Consider the following 21802-nt stretch of genomic DNA (forward strand, 5'->3'; position numbering starts at 1 on the left):
ATCTAGGACTAACTTATAAAGCAAAGTTTAAGTTCAGGCTTTCAACAATGTTGATAGTTATCAGAAAAGAAAGGTGTGTTCATTCATACCACAAAGTCCTTACACGCACAAAAGCCAAAGCAACAGAAATAGCCATTCTATTGCTGTTCTTCATCCCAAAGAGTGACGTATCTCTTATATATATATATATAAAGCTATATTTTTTTCTATAATAACTCAATTTGGATCACTTATTAAATTTTTAATATGGATTGGATTCAAAAAAATTTGGATAGCAACCTAGGGGGAAAGAGGTCTTAAGCTACAACCCGTGGACCTCTTATCTTACGTATTATTTGGAAGAATTAGTTGGGTTGGCTTTTGTAAGAATACATTGTTTAATAATGATTTAAAGATTTCAGAATATGATTTTTTTCTCGGTGTGCTTAAACAGGCAGTACTAATTCAATTCATACAAAGGAGCAAGTTATGTTGTAAGACCACAAATTTCCATAAATCCAGAGAAAAGCAGAAAAAAATGAATGTGTTGTAATAACCTTGAAAATCTGAGTTTAAAAGATCTTTCCTTCCACCAAGTATACTGTTGGCATACACCCAGTCTATACAACACAGCAACAAATGGTAAGAATTCACCAGATCATCACTAATGGCTGGGAAGTGACCTGCAATGAGAAAAGAATTTGAATTATATTCTAATTACAGACAAACATGATGAACTGTTATACAAATACAAAATTTTATCCTGCAATCCGCCAACTATTGTACAAATAAAAGGTACACAAATAAATGTTTGCTTTATTTGTACTTGAGAGTCTCCTGTTACCCCTCTTCCATGTTGAGTAAGCGGTGATTTGGATATTTCTTTTTGCGTACCAGTTGATTTTGGGGTCCTCTTCGCGGTCTGCTTTTAAACTATGACGATTTCTTTGAAAAATTAGAGACAATGATTTAGATTTTAACAACTAAAGTTTCAAGTGTTGGGTGTAAATTTCAGGATAAAAACAATATATGTACATTGTCGGAAAATATAAAATCTATTTGTACTCGCTGCGAAACAGGAGAAAAGCTCGGCAAGCCTCGCTTTTCGTCCTGTTTCTAAAGCTCATACAAATAAATTTTATATTTTCCGACAATGTGTGTTATGTTAATATGGAGTAAAATCACCATTCTCTTATAAGAATAAATAACTATACACTTCTCAATTTGCACCACTGAATCACCATTCTCTTATGACATCATTTAACTATACACTTCTCACTTTACACCACTGAATCATCATTATCTTATTAGAACAACTAACAATACACTTATAATTTTGAACCACTGAATCACCATTCTCTTATAATCAAAGCGCGAAAGCGCTGTAAAGGCAGTTAATTACAGGTTCTGTGTATTTTTAGTCCAGTTATATCATTATCTTGGCTTTCAGTATTTAAGATTTAAAGTTCTCTAATGATATTGAACAAGTTTTATGAAGCAATGTCTGAGCATTATATGAAGGTGATTGTTCTCACTTGTTTATGAACTAGTGCATTATGTCCAGTTTGTACCTTGTTTATCTATGTTTATTGTCAAATACTGTTTAATATAGTTGGACATTTTCTTTTAGTAATAAATACCAGTTATCAACTGTATTTTATTCAACTTTGCAAATGTGGTTTGTTACTAGTAAGTATGGATGATAGTTGTTTCATTGGCAATCATACCACATCTCCTTATCTATATAATGATCTAAATTCAACGACCTCAGGTACAAATAAAATGCTCCGCTGGGGCGCAGCTTGATACGACCGCAGAGGTCGAACCCTGAACAGTTGGGGCAAGTATGGACACAACATTCAAGCTTGATACAGCACTGAATTTGGATTGTAATTAAATATTTGACACAGCATAGGTTTCTGACACAGAATGAAAGTGGTCTAAGAACTTAAAAATTTTCAATTTACCTATTCATACATGTGATGGACTGTGAAACTCAGATCAGGAGATTGGGAAATTTTGGTCAGGAGATTAGGACTCAGATCAGGAGGTTTTTAATCGACATTAATTTTGTTGTAAATGTAACCGTGTGCTGTAAAAATGGTCTTTTAAAGTGTGTTTTCTTCAACTTTCCATCCAATTTATTATGTTTATAGTACCCTTGTACTTATAAAGTTTCTCCATCTTTATATTCTACATGTTCAATCTCACATTGTATTTTTCCAGTATGTTCTTTAAATTTTTTACTTCATATTCTATAAAACAATCATTGCAACCAGAGCATTTGTTTAGCTATCTGCAAATAGTTTTTATTTTTTTTTTTTCTCTTGCAAATAGTTTTTATTTGCAAACTCAGAAAATCATTTTATCTGTAAAACAAGGGTCATAGTTATTATATAAATTTCAATTTAAGCCTTGAAAGGAAGTCTAGAATCCTCAAATAATTTTCAAATTATTATTTTTTTATTTGTCCTAAGACATTTAAAATCATTTAATAACCATCCTTTTATGATTATTTGTTCAATTTATATTTTATTTATATTCTTTTAAAAATTTTCATTATTAAAAGGAAAGTAACTTAAAACAGGATAAATCAAGGGAAGTAACCCAATAAATACACAGTTTTTGTTACACAACGGCAGTTAGCCTGAGGTAAAAATCGTTGATTACCTGTATGTTTGACACCCAAGCTGACAAGTGAAGCCATATAATTATGCATGTTAATTGATTTACAGGTAAAATATAACTTCAGGTAATGTCAGTTACACCAGATGCCTGAGATGATATGTTGGGCAGAAATTTTTCATTCATGAAAAATTTCATACACGGGATTTTTTCCTCTTCAACGGGAGGTCGGGAGGAGACCCCTGAAAACGGGATTATTGTACTCCCGTCGGGAGGTTCACATGTATGCCTATTCAAACCATATCATTATTATTTGCTTTTATATATAAATCAGAAATAACCAATTTAAAATGGAAAATGTTAAAGAAAAAAAAGGAAAAAAAAATCCCCCCCCCCCAATTTTTTGAACCCCCTTATGATTCATCACCCCCAAACTCAATCCCAGCTTTCCCTTTGTGGTATGGTACCTTGCAGTACAATTTCAGAGAGATTCATACACTTGAACACAAGTTATTGTCTGGAAACTAGAAAAATGCTTGTTTTTTGGCCCCTTTTTGGCCCCAAATTCCTAAACGTTTAGGGCAATTACCCCCAAACTCAATTCCAGCTTTCCCTTTGTGATATGGAACCTTGCAGTACAATTTCATAAAGATCCATACACTTACACACAAGTTATTGTCCTGAAACTAGAAAAATGCATGTTTTTTTTGCCCTTTTATGGCCCCTAATTACTAAAATTTTGAGGGAAAACCCCCAAAATCAATCCCAGCCTTCCCTTTGTGATATGGAACCTTGTAGTACAATTTCATAAAGATCCATACACTTACAAACAAGTTATTGTCATGAAACTAGAAAAATGCTTGTTTTTTGCCCCTTTTTGGCCCCTAATTCCTAAAATTTGGAGGAAATTACCCCAAAAATCAATCCCAGTATTCCCTTTGTGATATGGAACCTTGTAGTACAATTTCATAAAGATCCATACACTTACAAACAAGATATTGTCATGAAACTAGAAAAATGCTTGTTTTTTGCCCCTTTTTGGCCCCCAATTCCTAAAATTTGGAGGCAATTACCCCCAAAATCAATCCCAGCATTCCCTTTGTGATATGGAACCTTGTGGTACAATGTCAGAGAGATCCATACACTTACACACAAGTTATGTCTGGAAGTTACAAAAATGCTTATTTTTGGCCCCTTTTGGCCCCTAATTCCTTAACTGTTAGTACCATAACCCCCAAAATCAATCCCCACCTTCCTTTTGTGGTATTGAACCTTATGGTAAAATTTCATTGAGATCCATTCACTTAAACTAAAGTTAGAGTGCGAAAACTAATGTGTATTCGGACGACGACGCCGGACGACGATGACGACGACGACGACGACGCCAACGTCATACCAATATACGACCACAAAAATTTTTTTGCGGTCGTATAAAAACTAGAGGCTCTCAAGAGCCTGTGTCGCTCACCTGTATTTACTGATGCTTTGGAAATCATGTAAAATAAGGTTAAAATCATAATTAATAGTATTAGATATTAGATATTATAATGATATCTAAGATAATAACAAATAAAATGCTTCGCTTGATACGACCGCAGAGGTCGAACCCTGATCAGTTGGGGCAAGTATGGACACAACATTCAAGCTTGATACAGCTCTGAATTTCGATTGTTATTAAATATTTGACACAGCATAGGTTTCTGACACAGAAAGAATGTGGTCTAAGAACTTGAATTTTTTTAATTTACCTATTATGGTCCAATGTCCAAAATCAAAATACATGGTTAGATTCAGCATATCAAAGAACCCCATATATTCAATTTTTGTTAAAATCAAACAAAGTTTAATTTTGGACCCCAACTTGGACAAACTTGAAAACTGGGCCCATAATCAAAAATCTAAACATATGTTTAGATTCAGCATATCAAAGAACCCCAAGAAATCAATTTTTGCTAAAATCAAACTAAGTTTAATTTTGGACCCTTTGGACCTAAATGTAGACCAATTTAAAAAACAGGACTTAAAATTAAAAATCTAAATACACGGTTAGATTTGGAATATCAAAGAACCCCAATAATTCAATTTTTGATGAAATCAAACAAAGTTTAATTTTGGACCCTTTTGACCTCAATATGAACCAATTTGATAGCGGGGCCCACAAATAAAAAATCAAAATTCATGGTTAGATTCAGCATATCAAAGAACCCCATATATTCAATTTTTGTTGAAATCAAAAAAAGTTTAATTTTGGACCCCAACTTGGACCAACTTGAAAACTGGGCCCATAATCAAAAATCTAAACACATGTTTAGATTCAGCATATCAAAGAACCCCAAGAATTCAATTTTTGTTAAAATCAAACTAAGTTTAATTTTGGACCCTTTGGACCTCAATGAAGACCAATTTAAAAAACGGGACCCAAATTAAACATCTAATAACACGGTTAGATTTGGCATATCAAAGAACCCCAATAATTCAATTTTTGATGAAATCAAACAAAGTTTAATTTTGGACCCTTTTGACCTCAATATGAACCAATCTGATAGTGGGGCCTACAAATAAAAAATCTAAATACATGGTTAGATTCAGCATATCAAAGAACCTCATATATTCAATTTTTGTTGAAATCAAACAAAGTTTAATTTTGGACCCCAATTTGGACCAACTTGAAAACTGGGCCCATAATCAAAAATCTAAATACATGTTTAGATTCAGCATATCAAAGAACCCCATATATTCAATTTTTGTTGAAATCAAACAAAGTTTAAATACTGGACCCTATCTTGGACCAACTTGAAAACTGGGCCCATAATCAAAAATCTAAACACATGTTTAGATTCAGCATATCAAAGAACCCCAAGAATTCAATTTTTGTTAAAATCAAACTAAGTTTAATTTTGGACCCTTTGGACCTTAATGTAGACCAATTTAAAAAACAGGACCCAAAATTAAAAATCTAAATACACGGTTAGATTTGGAATATCAAAGAGCCCCAATAATTCAATTTTAGATGAAATCAAACAAAGTTTAATTTTGGACCCTTTTGACCTCAATATGAACCAATTTGATACCGGGGTCCACAAATAAAAAATCTAAATACATGGTTAGATTCAGCATATCAAAGAACCCCATATATTCAATTTTTGTTGAAATCAAACAAAGTTTAATTTTGGACCCCAATTTGGACCAACTTGAAAACTGGGCCAAAAATCAAAAATCTTAATACATGTTTAGATTCAGCATATCAAAGAACCTCATATATTCAATTTTTGCTAAAATCAAACAAAGTTTAATTTTGGACCCTTTGGACCTTAATGTAGACTATTTTGAAAACTGGACCCAAAATTAAAAATCTAAATACACTGTTAAATTCGGCATAACAAATAAATAAATGTGATCAAAGATTTTACAAATCTAATGTGCCATACTGTGCAATTAAAGATTACTTCTTGAAATTTTTCAATATTTAAATTTGAAAAAAAAATAATATTTGAAGAATAATTCTTTTTAATTTCTGAAATGAGAAAAAATTGACCCCCCACAATTTCTTTTTATCCCCCCCCCCTTTTTCCCCCAAAAAATTCTTTCCCTCAAGATATGGTCATAATCTCAATTCAAATTTCCAATGGAGTTGGCAACCATAATTACCCATTTAATTTTACCATAGTGCTAACTTAATCTATTTTATAAAAGAATTAAAAATATAGTGTCAAATCTTTCATATAGATTTTTTTGTAAAATAAAATTATGCAACATTTGCAGATATTTTTACTGGTCTTCCTTTATAAATATGCATTTCTTTAAACATAATTTAAAAGCAGTGTAAGGGAAGTAACCAAAACGTTGTATTTAGATTACCTCCCTTACACTGTTTTAAATTATCTTTATTGTTCATTAACCATTACTTTATACATAATTTAAAAGCAGTGTAAGGGAGATAATTTCAATGATGTATTTGATTTATCTCCCTTACACTGCTTAAAATTATGTTTTGTACTAAAGTATTTGTCCATTAACCAGGACAACCTTGTTTTTCCCCCTTTTTTGCCCCTAATTCCTAAACGGTTTGAGCCATAACCCCCCAAAGCAAATCCTAACCATCCCTTTGTGGTATGGAAACTTGTAGTATAATTTCAGAGAGATCCATACACTGTTCCACAGTTATTGTCTGGAAAATAGAAAATGCTTATTTTTGGCCCCTTTTTGGCCCCTAATTCCTTAACTGTTGGTACCATAACCCCCAAAATCAATCCCAACCTTCCTTTTGTGGTATTTAACCTTATGGTAAAATTTCAAAAAGATCCATTCACTTAAACTAAAGTTAGAGTGCGAAAACCAATGTGTATTCGGACGACGACGACGACGACGACGACGCCAACGTCATACCAATATACGACCACAAAAATTTTTTTGCGGTCGTATAAAAACTGCAAAATTTTTGTAAAATTAATAACTCAGGGGCAGCAACCCAACAACAGGTTGTCGGTTTCGTCTGAAAATTTCAGATAAATCTAAATCTGATGAACATTTTTGCCACCTGTCAGATTTGCTCTAAATGCTTTAGTTTCAGAGATATAAACCAAAAACTGCATTTTACCCCTATGTTCTATCTTTAACCAAGTCGGCCATGATGGTTGGAAGGCGGGGTCATCGGACAAATTTTTTAAACTAGATACCCTAATAATGATAATGGCCAAGTATGGTTAAATTTGTCTCAGTAGTTTCAGAGAAGAAGATTTTTGTAAAAGATAACAAAAATTTACAAAAAATTGTTAAAAATTGACTATCAAGGGCAATAACTCCTAAAGCGGTTGACTGACAATTTTGGTCGTGACAACTTATTTGTAGATCTTACTTTGCTGAACATTATTGCTGTTGACAGTTTATCTCTATCTATAATAATATTCAAGATAATAACCAATAAAATGCTCCGCAGGGCGCAGCTTGATACGACCGCAGAGGTCGAACCCTGAATAGTTGGGGGAAGTATGGACACAACATTCAAGCTTGATACAGCTTTGGATTTGGATTGTGATTAAATATTTGACACAGCATAGGTTTCTAACACAGATTGAATGTGGTCTAAGAACTTAAAAATTTTAAATTGGACATTCACCTATTATGGTCCAATATCCAAAATCTAAATACATGGTTAGAATCAGCATATCAAAGAACCCCAAGAATTCAATTTTTGATGAAATCAAACAAAGTTTAATTTTGGACCCTTTTGACCTCAATGTGGACAAAGTTGATAACGGGGCCCAAAAATCAAAAATCTAAATACATGGTTAGATTCAGCATATCAAAGAACCCCATATATTCAATTTTTGTTGAAATCAAACAAAGTTTAATTTTGGACCCCGATTTGGACCAACTTGAAAACTGGGCCCATAATCAAAAATCTAAATACATGTTTAGATTCAGCATATCAAAGAACCCTAAGAATTCAATTTTTGTTAAAATCAAACTAAGTTTAATTTTGGACCCTTTGGACCTTAATGTAGACCAATTTGAAAACGGAACCAAAATTTAAGAATCTAAATACACAGTTAGATTCGGCATATCAAAGAACCCCAATAATTCAATTTTTGATGAAATCAAACAAAGTTTAATTTTGGACCCTTTGGACCTCAATGTGGACCAATTTAAAAACGGGGCCCAAAATCCAAAAACTAAATACACGGTTAGATTCAGCATATTAAAGAACCCAATGAAATCAAGAATAAAACCCCATTGAAATTGGTCAAGAAATAAGTAATTTATAGGAAGTATCTTCTTTTGCACAATCCTGTGCTATTAAATATTTCTTGCTATTGCGCAATACTGTACAATTGACAATTTCTTGCTATTGCGCAATATTGTGCTATTGGATATTTCTTGCTATTGCGCAATACTTTGCAATTGAAGATTTCTTGCTATTGCGCAATACTGTGCAATTGAAGATTTCTTGCTATTGTGCAATACTGTGCAATTGAAAATTTCTTGCTATTGCACAATACTTATTATATAATAATTTACACATCCTGTTTGGTGTGTATCTCCTACCATATCATTATTATTTGATTTTAAATATAAATCAGAAATAACCAACTTAAAATGGAAAATTTTAAAAGAAACAAAAAAGGAAAAAAAGAAAAAAAAGGAAAAAAAGAAAAAAAAGGAAAAAAAAATAAATCCCCCCCCAAAATTTTTTGAACCCCCATTATGATTCATCACCCCCAAACTCAATCCCAGCCTTCCCTTTGTGGTATGGTACCTTGCAGTACAATTTCAGAGAGATCCATACACTTGAACACAAGTTATTGTCTTGAAACTAGAAAAAAATGTGTTTTTTGGCCCCAAATTCCTAAACGTTTAGGGCAATTACCCCCAAACTCAAACCCAGCTTTCCCTTTGTGATATGGAACCATGTAGTACAATTTCAGAAAGATCCATACACTTACACACAAGTTATTGTCATGAAACTAGAAAAATGCTTGTTTTTTGCCCCCTAGTTCCTAAAATTTGGAGGCAATTACCACCAAAATCAATCCCAGCATTCCTTTAGTGATATGGAACCTTGTGGTACAATGTCAGAGAGATCCATACACTAACACACAAGTTATGTCTGGAAGTTACAAAAATGCTTATTTTTGGCCCCTTTTTGGCCCCTAATTCCTTTACTGTAATTACCATAACCCCCAAAATCAATCCCAACCTTCCTTTTGTGGTATTGAACCTTGTGGTAAAATTTCATAAAGATCCATTCACTTAAACTAAAGTTAGAGTGCGAAAACCAATGTGTCTTCGGACGACGCCGGACGACGACGACGACGCCAACGTCATACCAATATACGACCACAAAAATTTTTTTGCGGTCGTATAAAAACTGCAAAATTTCCTTAAAATTACCAATTCAGGGGCAGCAACCGAACAACAGGTTGTCAGATTTGTCTGAAAATTTCAGGGCAGATAGATCTTGACCTGATAATCAGTTTTACCCTATGTCAGATTTACTCTAAATGCTTTGGTTTCAGAGATATAAGCCAAAATCTACATTTTACCCCTATGTTCTTTTTTTAGCCATGGCGGCCATCTTGGTTGGTTTGCGGGGTCATCGGACACATTTTTTAAACTAGATACTTGAATGATGATTGTGTTTAAGTTTGGGTGCATTTGGCCCAGTAGTTTCAGAGGAGAAGATTTTTGTAAAAGTTTACGGAAGACGGACGCAGGACGACGGACGCAAAGTGATGAGAAAAGCTCACTTGACCTTTCAGGTCAGGTGAGCTAAAAATGTATGTAACTAAACTATGATGGGAAACCATTGACTTCTTTCTTTTATATAAACTTTTGATTTGGTACCATAGAACTATGTAGAATAATCCTGTTGAACTTATCGTGCACAGATGACTTTGTCTATCTATCATTTTATATATGTATGATGGTATTTAACTGCTATCCTTGGATTCCACAGCTTTAAAAATAAGGTGAACACATGTTTATATGCCATGTATATGCAACACAGCTCATGGTAAAGTATGCCAACAAGAATGTTGGTATTAAATCTCAGCGCACTTTAATGTTTATGAGCAATTTGTATGACTGTTTAATATAATTAACTTGCACATAGTATATGTGTGTATCTGTGGAGTTACATATTGGATATACCCCGGTACCAAGCATATATTTTGGCATGGATGATGATAATAGATATTGTGGCATTATTATAAAATACACTTTATATGGATATGTTATATTAATTTCATTTGTAAACTATGGTAACATACAGTCAATATCAAGATATCTATTTTAATCTTAAAAGCAATGTAAATTTAACAATGGGGTACACATTGTCTTCCTATACTTCAGAAAATAAATTTGAACCTTGTTGATAATCACCGTATATATATATATATATATATAAACCGCAATTTTTATACGTGTGCATGCAAAACAAATTTCTTGGTAGAGGGGTCTAAATACAGCACAAACAACATTTTCCAAAAGACCAAAAAAGTTAAAAAGTATATTTTAACAAAACGCATTTGACTAACAGGTCGAACAACTGATGTTCTTAAACCCTTCTGACTGCCATTGGCGATTGCCAAATAAACGGATCACAAGATGTAACAAAATGGATCTTTAAAAATTAATAATCTAATACCAAACAGAAAATAAACTTGCGGAAAAGATGGTATACCGCAAACAAAAGGTGCAAAAATATATATATATATATGATTTTCTGTACCTCGCCATGGTACGCACTTTTAAGACATAGAAGAACTTTTCCTTATTAATATAAATAGACTATTCTTTATTATTGAATGTATTAGCATATTCAATGACTTCCATCCTAGGAAAAGTAGTTCATAATGATTGCTTAGTCACTGTATTGTGTGTATTGCAAGAACATCAAGTAACATAATGTTAAATGTACATTGCAACATGTCAACTATTTCCATGACAATACTTTTTCTAGAGACTATTACTCCAAGCAAAATTATTTCCAAGTATAAAGTATTTCCAAGTATAACTCCAAGAAACTTTTTCCAAGATAGATCCATAACTAGTGTTATTAATTTTAATACACCTTATCGCTATTTGTCCGCCATTACTGGACATCACAAAAGTTCCCATAAAATTTTGACGTCATAATAGGAAATATCTGACACCACAATGGAAAAGTGAGTTTTGTATGCATCAAAGGTCCAAGCGGGACAGATTTCCAAATAGCAATAAGGTGTATTGTCAACTATGAGGATACTTGGTCCTATTATATTTTGTATGTGTACTTTAGAAAGACATGAAGTTATCACTTGCTTCTAATCAATACTACAATAGTACGCTTGTACTTAATTTACTCTCACCATTCTCTTATATGAACAACTAACTATACATTGTACACTTCTCACTTTGCACCACTCTCTTCTAAGGTCAACTAACTAGACAAATATTTTCGTTTTATTACTCTATTCCATGTTCAGGCAAATAATAAAGTTATGTTTTCTGCAATCAGATTAAAAAGCTTTGGCTATGTACCATTATTTCATTCACAAAAACAACAATAAATGAATGATTTGGCACAGTTACCTACATGGGGTTAATATAAGCAATAAATGTATGTACTTTCCTTGGTTCAAGAAACAAAACATATCAACAGTACAATTTTATTATTCTGACAAATCTTTATAAAAACAGAACAATGCCCAATGTAAATCAACATCCATCCTTGTTCACCTACATAACAAAGGTATTTCCTTCTAATGACACACTTTTTACATCTTGGAAAATTTCCATCACTGAAAATTTTCTCTCATTTAATTGCACATATCAGATCATTTAAAATACCAAATCAATATGTTTATAAAGCCGCTGATGACAATATTTTAACAGTATCCACAACAGAAACCAAGTCATTGATTGTCCCCGGGAAATCAACAAGGTTTTATCAACCAAGCATACTCTTAAAGAAATCCCCACATGTCGCTATCTTCATTCATATCAAATAAGTTGTAATTTCATACCCTGATTTACTAACCTGATATGACAAATTTCGTTTACATGAATTTAACATTCAATTAAGAGTCTAGTGGGGCTGATTGATACTATTAAGATTTATATTATACCTGTATTTATACTGACAAATTTCACTTTAAATGTAGTCTGATTTATGGGGGTATGCAAAACAAACAATCTTTAAGAGAGCCCTTAGGGACTGGGTAAAATACGGTAAAATCACTTAGGATAATGTTCACATACTTATATATATATTGAAAACAATATAATTATATAATTTGTCTCAAATTTAGCTCAACAATGTTAGATCTTCAAATTTGCATTAGCAAATTTTTGTTCTTCCTTCAACAGGATTCAAACCCTTGCTTCTGTGACAACACCGCCTACACCGTGTCAAGCGCCCTAGACCACTCGACCACCTAGGCTACATTAAAATATAACTTTCGGTGTTCGATGTAATGCCTTTCCTCGTCAGCTTTATCTAGGGTTGTACCACAGTACATGATGTATAGGGGTAAGTAGATGGTGTACCTTTCAGATCAGCTATTTTGTCTGTCGTAAAGGATGATAATGTTAATTACCATGCCGCCACATCAATATATATATATATATATATTCTGATCTTGGACCTACAGACCACAAAATTCTGGATAATTGGAAAATATATATATATATTCTTGATCTTTGACCTACAGACCCAAATCAATAGCAATCTTCATTTTCTCTAAGAGACTGATGAGCTATAATAAGATTGTATCACTCGTGGTAGCCACCATTGACATGCATTTATGTCCATGTTCTATTCATATTTCACATGACCTTTATCTAATGAAACATGGTCTATCTTCTATCACTGTGATATAGGCAATGTAGAATTTGTTTTCAAGTAATTTTTCATTACCACATTTATTGATCATCATATATTCACATGCTTAATTGTATTCAGAAAATGCCAAATTTTCCTTTATTTTCAAAAATATCCAAATTATAAGCAAATGAGCAATACCTTGCTGGTGGTGCTTACAGGTACTCATAAAACTAGCATAGCAGGATGGATGAGGTGAGAAAGGCGTCATATTGGTGGGTGATTAGGATTTAAGTGAACCATCTCATGCCATTTTTCCTACCAAATATGTCTTGCAGAACCTATGCTTATGAGTATAGCTTGCTGTAGCCTGCAGACAGGGGGCCTCAGAAAATACATGGACCACAACAGTGAAGGGTTCATTGATTGATTGTTGGTGCTTATTATCAGTTTTAGCACATTTGGCTACATCATAGCAACCAATTTTTATTGATGGAGGAAGCAGAAATACCCAGAGAGTAACCTTGAAGGAAAGCAATTCTGGGTATGGCAGTTTGCAAATAGCCAATTCAGCCAAAGATCCGGAATTTTGTGATCTATTTCAATACATTTGCCTGTATTCTGAAGTAGTTTTCCAGAAGTGTAGATAGTTCTTAACACGTTACGTTTATGCTACTTGGACTTTAGGTGCTTATAGGAAGTACTGTACATGTGTGGGCTGGAGGGAAGAGGACATTCTACACTTCCAAAAGTGCCATTTTCTCCCAGATTTTTATTTTCAACTTCAAATATTTGGTTCAAACTATGCCTTAAATCTGCAGAATATAACAATAAATTGCCTTAAATTGGCGGAACATGCATGAATCATTTAATCATTATCAAACAGATAAACTCAAGTATAAACACCAATTGGGAGACAAAAATCATATATGGGGCAAAATTATGAAATCTGACTGACCCATAATTTATAAACTGAATATTAATGGTATATGTGGAATTAGTTTGGAACTATAGAATCTGGAGGGTAACACAGTCTTCAACAATAATCAAGGTGTCTATACAATATATGAAGCTCTCTTACCAGATTTGTGGCAGAAAAATCAAATTGAGATCAGATTGACCCATCAACCCCACTGATCTTCAACCTAAAACTTCATCTGTTCACTTGGCCAGGTATTGAAGTACAGGTATATTTGATGACGCAATATAGCACCCACAATCTTAAATCTCCAAAGTCATAATATGACTTTGACTTATGACATCTTATCTGGACAAAATGTGCGATTCAAGATTCATAAAGGATTCATAAAACGAAAATTTCATGCAAATTGGTTAAAGCATTTTTGAGTTTTTGTCAGACATGTTGATGACGGACAGACAGAAAAATGGGCTGGCAACGGTATACCATAATATGTCGCATAAAAAAAATTTTTCAAGCAGTCACTAAACCATGAAATCAAGGTCAATTTCTTTTTTCGACACTCTCAATTTTTTTTTCTTCGCCCATTTACATAAATAGGTATTTGTTTTTCCTTCTTGCTGACAAACAAATCCAATTTGCATCATTGTTTTTTCTGTTATCATTATTCTACATATCTATTTCATAACCTACATTGTATTTCTCAATTGAATTGTTTCATATTTTTCATGTGGGGGCCATTTATAGCTGAATATACGGTATGAGTTTTTCTCATTGTTGAAGGCAGTACGGTTGCCTATAGTTGCTTACATCCACTTTATTAAACTTTAGTGGATAGTTGTCACATTAGCAATCATACCTCATCTCCTTATTTTTATATTGTAATAAATAAACACTAAATTTGAACAAAAATCTCTTGTAATATTTTAACAATACTTTAAAATTTGACTTCTGGGAACACAGGATTAATCTTCAGTTTATCATCAATCAGTTTCTTAGATATGTCCTGTCTAGTTAAAGGGCAAAGAAATAAAATTTAAGATTTTTCTTACTTTTGACCTCTTTTGACAAGTTTTCTTTTCCCGACCATCATTAAAGGTAAAAGTTGAGAAGTTAAACTTTACTTAAAACATGTGTGCCACTAAAAACAATATGAAGTACCCTCTTCAAAACCATTTTGTTTTTATCAAAGTTGTTAAAACAATACTTTCGGTGATATGTGATGCCATTTTACCTCACATTTTCATTAAACGATACAATTAACACCTTTATTTATTAGTCCATCGTTGCTGATATTGCAATCAAATGCAATCAGCTGATTATTGATTTTCTTTCAAAATCGATACACCTGAAAAGTTCAAGGTGAAATATGAGTATTGTTTGATCAGGGAAAAATCCAAGAAACCTGAAACATAATTAACAAGATGGACGAAGTCGAAAAGTTATATTTCTTCCGCCAATCATGATTTTTTTTTATCGCCACAATTATTATTTTTTTGCGCTAAATTCCAAAATGGCAACCGCTCACTGAAACTCTGTAATACCCAATGGTAACTGGCCTATTCCCCTTTCACCTTTTCTGGTTTGCATTTGATGTATGCAATGTCATATTCTTTTAATTGAGTACAACTTTTTACTAATTAATTTATAACATATTCAAAAGACAAGAGTGCACACACTGAAATGTCTCCCCTTCTTTACTAATCATTGATATTATGTTGATAGTCCTAAATATAAAGCTTTCTTACAACTGTCACATAAACTTAACATTAACCAAGTAAACTAAACATTGACCAATGAACCATGAAAATGAGGTCAAGGTCAGATGAACCATGCTAGGCAGGCATGTACAGCTAACAATTATTCCATACAACAAATATAGTTGACCTATTGCTTATAGTTTAAGAAAAACAGACCAAAACACAAAAACTTAACACTGAGCAATGAACCTTGAAAATGAGGTCAAGGTCAAATAAAACCTGCGTGACTGACATATAGATCATAAAATATTTCCATACACCAAGTATAGTTGAACTATTGCATATAGTATTAGAAAAAAAGACAAAACCTCAAAAACTTAACTTTGACCACTGAACCATGAAAATGAGGTCAAGGTCAGATGACACCTGCCAGCTAGACATGTACACCTTACTATCATTCCATACACCAAATATAGTAGATCTATTGCATACAGTATAAGAAAAACAGACCAAAACACAAAAACTTAACTATAACCACTGAACCATGAAAATGAGATCAAGGTCAGATGACACCTGCCAGTTGGACATGTACACCTTACAGTCCTTCCATACACCGAATATACTAGACCTATTGCTTATAGTATCTGAGATATGGACTTGACCACCAAAACTTAACCTTGTTCACTGATCCATGAAATGAGGTCGAGGTCAAGTGAAAACTGTTTGACGGGCATGAGGACCTTGCAATGTACGCACATACCAAATATAGTTATCCTATTACTTATAATAAGAGAGAATTCAACATTACAAAAAATCTTAACTTTTTTTTCAAGTAGTCACTGAACCATGAAAATGAGGTCAAGGATATTGGACATGTGACTGACAGAAACTTCGCAACATGAGGCATCCATACACAAAGTATGAAGCATCCAGATCTTCCACCTTCTAAAATATAAAGCTTTAAAGAAGTTAGCTAACACCACCGCCGCCGGATCACTATCCCTATGTCGAGCTTTCTGCGACAAAAGTCACAGGCTCGACAAAAACTACATTTCATCAGTCAATATATCCTTCTGTTACCTCATGCTTCTGATTTAATAAAATGACAGGTTTATGTTAATTCATTTAATTGTGAGATAGATAAATATCATATGGCTTTGTCAATACCACATCCGTATCAACATAAAACATCAATATAATCCCAAGAGCTCTATTCAAAATAATATAATGGTTTAGGGTTGATACATTATGTGATATTGAACAAGTCATATCATATACACTTGAATATATACCTTAAGTTCACATGTTGATGTTTTAAACATGGCATCACATAAAATAGATTAGGGGTTTAATATAATAATGCCTTTATAACTATGACTAATATCGATGATGTGGCATCATACAGATTAGGGGTTCAATAAAGCTTTTGCAATCATGACTGCAGTCCCTAGCCAACCTTGCCTATTTTTCATGCTGTTGGAATGCAAAATACTAGGTCCATCCATGTTATACAATGAGTGATTTCAAATTTTCAATATTTATATCAACGATTTTCTAAATAACAAATTCCTGATCTATTACGTCACTCCAATTTGTATAAATAAAAAACTAAATATGTACAAATATCTACAATTCTATCTGGTGACATCATTATGACTCACCACTTTCAAACTAAAAATGTTGGCCAATAAAATATATCATAGTCCAGTCAAAAATATAACTGAACATAACAGCTCCTAGAAATATGCTTTTCTCCCTCTCCCTTAAGACCTTAACTAGGACTTCCAATTTGGAAAACCAAAAATATTAAAAGAATTTGGATTATACTCCTTATTAATATAGAACCGGTCTCTTTGCCAAAAGGAACATATATTATCATGTTACCTTGAACTAATTTGAAGTGTCGAATCTACTTCAATATTTACCTTATTAAAAAAATATTTCTCAGAAATCATAGATTTTGTTACCTTTATTTTTGAGTTCCATGGATGCAACACTTTTTCGGTTAAGTTGAAAAGAAAACAAGCTCTTTTTCCAATACTTATAGCTGATTTGAAAACAGAATGTTTAGAATTTTTTTTAGTTTCTAAACTTTCAAGAAATACTGTCAGGATTATTTTTGCTTTTTTATCCGATATTTTATGGGTTCACCTGCATTGTATCAGACCACTCCTTTATTGGGTTCAAATTGAATAAACTGCTTCGCTGAGCGCAGCTGGATATGCCCACAGAGGTCCAACCTGAACAGTTGGGGCAAAATTGGACACAATATTCAAGCTTGATACAGGTCTGAATTTGGATTATAATTAAATATTTGATATATTATAGTTTCTGAATAAATGTAGTCAAAGAACTTGAAATTGGTTATATGAAAGATTTCTTGCTGTTGTGCAATACACTGTGCTGTTGCCCAATGCTTAGTACAGTACGCACAGAGAGTTTGTAATCGCGAACTCTAATCACGGATTTCGGAGTGTAGCGGTGTCACACCGCGAATCACGGATTATACTCCCAATTTCCTCCAAAGATTCTCTCCCAACACCGCGTGGCTGTTAATTGGTTTATTGCCCATCGGATGTACTGAAAATTAATGACTCGTGACAACATAATCGGATTAGCCAGATTTATTATCTTTGTACATTTAATCGATCTTGATTGCACCTGTGTGCTTTAAAACACGGTATTAAAATTTCCTTTCTTTGACAGATAAAAATGTGACATTTTCATTCAAAATAAGATAATTATTCTTGGATGTATTTGCCAGTCATTTGAAATAAAACGTACACTCGTATAAAAATACGAATAAAACACTTATTTTGTATTTTTATTATAGTCCGGTCAGGTCATAATTTTTGTTTTTTCAACAAAGACGATTTTACTACAATTAGAATCTTTTATGACCTACTCAGTGAGCAATATCCGGTTCATTAATTGTTCAATATATAAATATCAACTGGCTTAAAACAAAATGATGTTTTTACGGTAATTTGTCCTATCTAAACCCAAGAGTTAATTTAACGGATCAACAAGTGAACTCTGTTACTTTCAATTTATTTTGCAATGTAAAATATTATGTTTCACTACCTCGGTAGATTACCGACTTGAAATATTTGAACTCAGAAAAGAAACTGTAAAGTGACAACAAAAAATGTGGATCGGATTTTTACGATCTACACATTTTCACAGAGGATCTCTACCAACGCCCAACAGGAACCGAACGACATGCATCCTGTTTTCATCTACCATTTATGTATATTGTTGACCATGGACGTATAAATAATGTCATGCAGGTTTATGTCCTGTGTTGACTTAGAAACGTAAAATTAAAAGGCTGGTGTTCGTTTATTCAGAAAAGGATTATATTTTAGATTCCGGTTAATCAATTGTAAAAGAACCTTCTAGAGCCTCAATCTTAAGGCATACAAATGTCAATTATTCCAAAGCAAATTTAAAACCCGAATGTATTTTCCCACGGTCATCCAGAAAGGTCACCTGAGTTTACTGTTACGTGATAATATTTCCCGCCAAATAAAAATCTCGTGGACAAAATTGATGTCACTATTTTTAGCATTCAATATTGTGAGCGAAGTCAAGTTCAAAGTTCAACCACGGACTGTTGATCACTGAGATGTGTATCGTCTTCCCACGGCAATTAATTTCTTTTAAAAAATTTAAAAATCACTGTCCTTTATACAACACACAAGTTTACATTCATTGTGCGTAAATGAATATTATGCAACGACGAGTTGATGCTGCTATAGAAGTGTTGTAGCCGAAATGTAATTATTTATCCTAAGTATAAGTAATGCCAACAAATCGTAAAGAGAAAATGCCGTAGACTTATTAAGTATAACGAATGGTGAATAGTATTTTCCCTTTTACTTGCATATACAAATTTTGAGACACGTAATTTTCTTTAAACTGCTCACTTTTATATTCAGCGTTAGTTTCCGTTTATTTTTACGCAAGTATGTCTCATTTAATAAAATAATTTACCGATGAACTTAAACAAGGTCACAATCAAGTATAGTTTTTGTTATAAAACTTTAATGCAATTGAAAGAATTAACAACAACATTCCATGTTCTGCTTTTAAATCTTTAATTTGTTTCAAGCAATTATGTAATCGTAAAATGAAAATGGCGTGGACTTATTAGCATAACGAATAGTGGATAATATTTTCTTTTTTACTTTTATACAAAACTTTGAGACATGTAATTTTCCTTTAAACTGCCCACATTTATTCAGCGTAAGCCTCCGTTTATTTTTACACAAGTATATCTCTTTTGTAAATAAAATATTAATTTACTGACCAGAAAAAAAAACGAGGTAAAAATCAAATATAGTTTTTTTTTAATAAAACTATTTTTAAATGTACATTGTAATTGAAAGAATTAACAACAACGTTTTGCTTTTAAATCTTTTATTTGTTTCAAGCAATCAGAAATATAACCTGATTATCAATAGACAGGAAATACAATTGTTTAATTACATAAGTAATCTCACATACCTTGACTGTCGCGTGCCGGTATAGATCAGAAGGATTAGGGCAATTTATTACCTGGTGTGACACCGCGTCACACCGGACTGGGAGAGATGTCGCTAATACAATAAACAAAAGGTAGCGAATTCACGCGGAAGTCGGAGGGAATACTCCCAAATTTCTCCGAGAATTTAGGGAGGGATGTCGGAGTTTCCTGGTGTCACACCAAGAAAAAACTTGGTGTTCGGAGTTTGGGAAGCCTTTCGCGAAATTTGTACTGTAAATCTGTTGTCAGACTATAAACAAATAAAATCTTATAACTCGGAAATGTAAAATTGAAAATTTATAAAAATCAAAAGGGAGCTTACAAAACTAGATATAAGCAATTTATTCATAAAAAATGCTGAAAGCATTTTTGAGTTATTGTCCGAAAACTGGAAAATCCCCTTTTCTGTAATGAATAAAACCCCATAAATCGGAAACATATAGTCTGAAATTTATAAAAATCAAAAGGGAGCTCATGTCGATAGAAATAAACAATTTACCAAAGTTTCTTGCAAATTGGTGAAATTGTTTTTGAGTTATAGTCTGAAAACTGGAAAATCCCCCCTTTTTTAATGAATAAAACCCCATAACTAGGAAACGGTAAATCCGAAATTTATAAAAAAAAAACCAAAGGGAGCTCACTTCAATAGATATGAACAATTCACAAAAGTTTCATGCAAATTGGTGAATTTTTTTTCTGAGTAATTGTCCGAAAACTGGAAAATCACCCCCTTTTTAATGAATAAAACCCCAAATCTCGGAAACGGTAAATCCGAAATTTATAAAAAATGAAAGGGAGATCAGGACAATAGATATGAACAATTCACAAAAGTTTCATGCAATTTGGTGAAATTGCTTTTGAGTGATTGTCCTAAAACTGGAAAATCCCCCCTTTTATAATGAATAAAACCCCAAAACGAGGAAATGGTAAATCTGAAATTTATAAAAAACGATCACATCAATAGATATAAACATTCACCAAAGTTTCATTCATATTGGTTAAAGCGTTTTTGAATTAATGTCCGACATGTTGACGACGGACGGACGGACAGACGGTCAATGGTATACCATAATACGTCCCGTAAACGGGCATATAAAAATGTTTGAGAAATGTTTTCCAAGGATTTAGTGTTACAAGGTTAGGCTTATCTTGCTGTTTTTGTAATTTACATTCATTGTATTTTAAATACTGTAACAAATAAAGTATAATATAAATGTTAAATCATCAAAATGGAAATAGAAATCTTTTTAACATCTCTCACCTGCTGTTCTTTCACCTTATAAATTACATTTTCCACTTCAAAACAGGTCTAACAAAATCAATATCAGATTTTTCAAATGTCTCTTTTCTCTACAACTACATGTAGTATATTTTTTGTTTTTATACCTGAACTTATTAATTATGCTTATTATTCAAAACTTACCTTTAACATGAACAAACATAGTCCAACAAAAGTTGAAAACTTCTGATGAGGAACATGGTAACCTCCTACAAACAAAATAATCTGTTATAGTGATATTTCAAAGTTTTTTTGTTTTTCTTTTTATTCTAAGGGACATAACTCAATTCAATTTTATGTTATAAACAATAATGTATTTTTTAGCTTTCTATGCAGGGCTCACACTACTTCAGAATCGTAGAGAGAAGTGACTTCTCTTTTTGAAACTGAGAAGGAGAAGTGGTGAGATTTGAAAGAGAAGTGCTCGTTTACTATAATACAAAGAGCCATATATGTATCTTATTTTTTT

General features: G+C 32.7%; 1 protein-coding gene and 1 long non-coding RNA gene across 3 annotated transcripts in view; both read right to left on the reverse strand.

The window, feature by feature from the left end:
* The window catches only part of LOC127700956 (retinoblastoma-like protein 1), a 79424-nt gene that overhangs the window by 51450 nt on the left and 6172 nt on the right, over positions 1 to 21802 (reverse strand). For both annotated transcript variants that reach the window (XM_052204705.1, XM_052204704.1), the window contains exons 4-5: positions 21478 to 21542; positions 537 to 662 (exon numbers count right to left, since the gene is read on the reverse strand). In XM_052204705.1, the coding sequence (XP_052060665.1) occupies positions 537 to 662; positions 21478 to 21542 (191 nt within the window). The remainder of the gene's footprint in view (positions 1 to 536; positions 663 to 21477; positions 21543 to 21802) is intronic.
* Positions 2897 to 9156, reverse strand: LOC127700971 (uncharacterized). Its single transcript, XR_007981785.1, has 2 exons — positions 9012 to 9156; positions 2897 to 3233 (listed from the first exon to the last, which is right to left on the reverse strand). It is a non-coding gene; the product is annotated as an uncharacterized LOC127700971 (long non-coding RNA).

Source organism: Mytilus californianus, unplaced genomic scaffold, assembly GCF_021869535.1.
Source record: "Mytilus californianus isolate M0D057914Y unplaced genomic scaffold, xbMytCali1.0.p SCAF_5, whole genome shotgun sequence".
Lineage (NCBI taxonomy): Eukaryota > Metazoa > Mollusca > Bivalvia > Mytilida > Mytilidae > Mytilus > Mytilus californianus.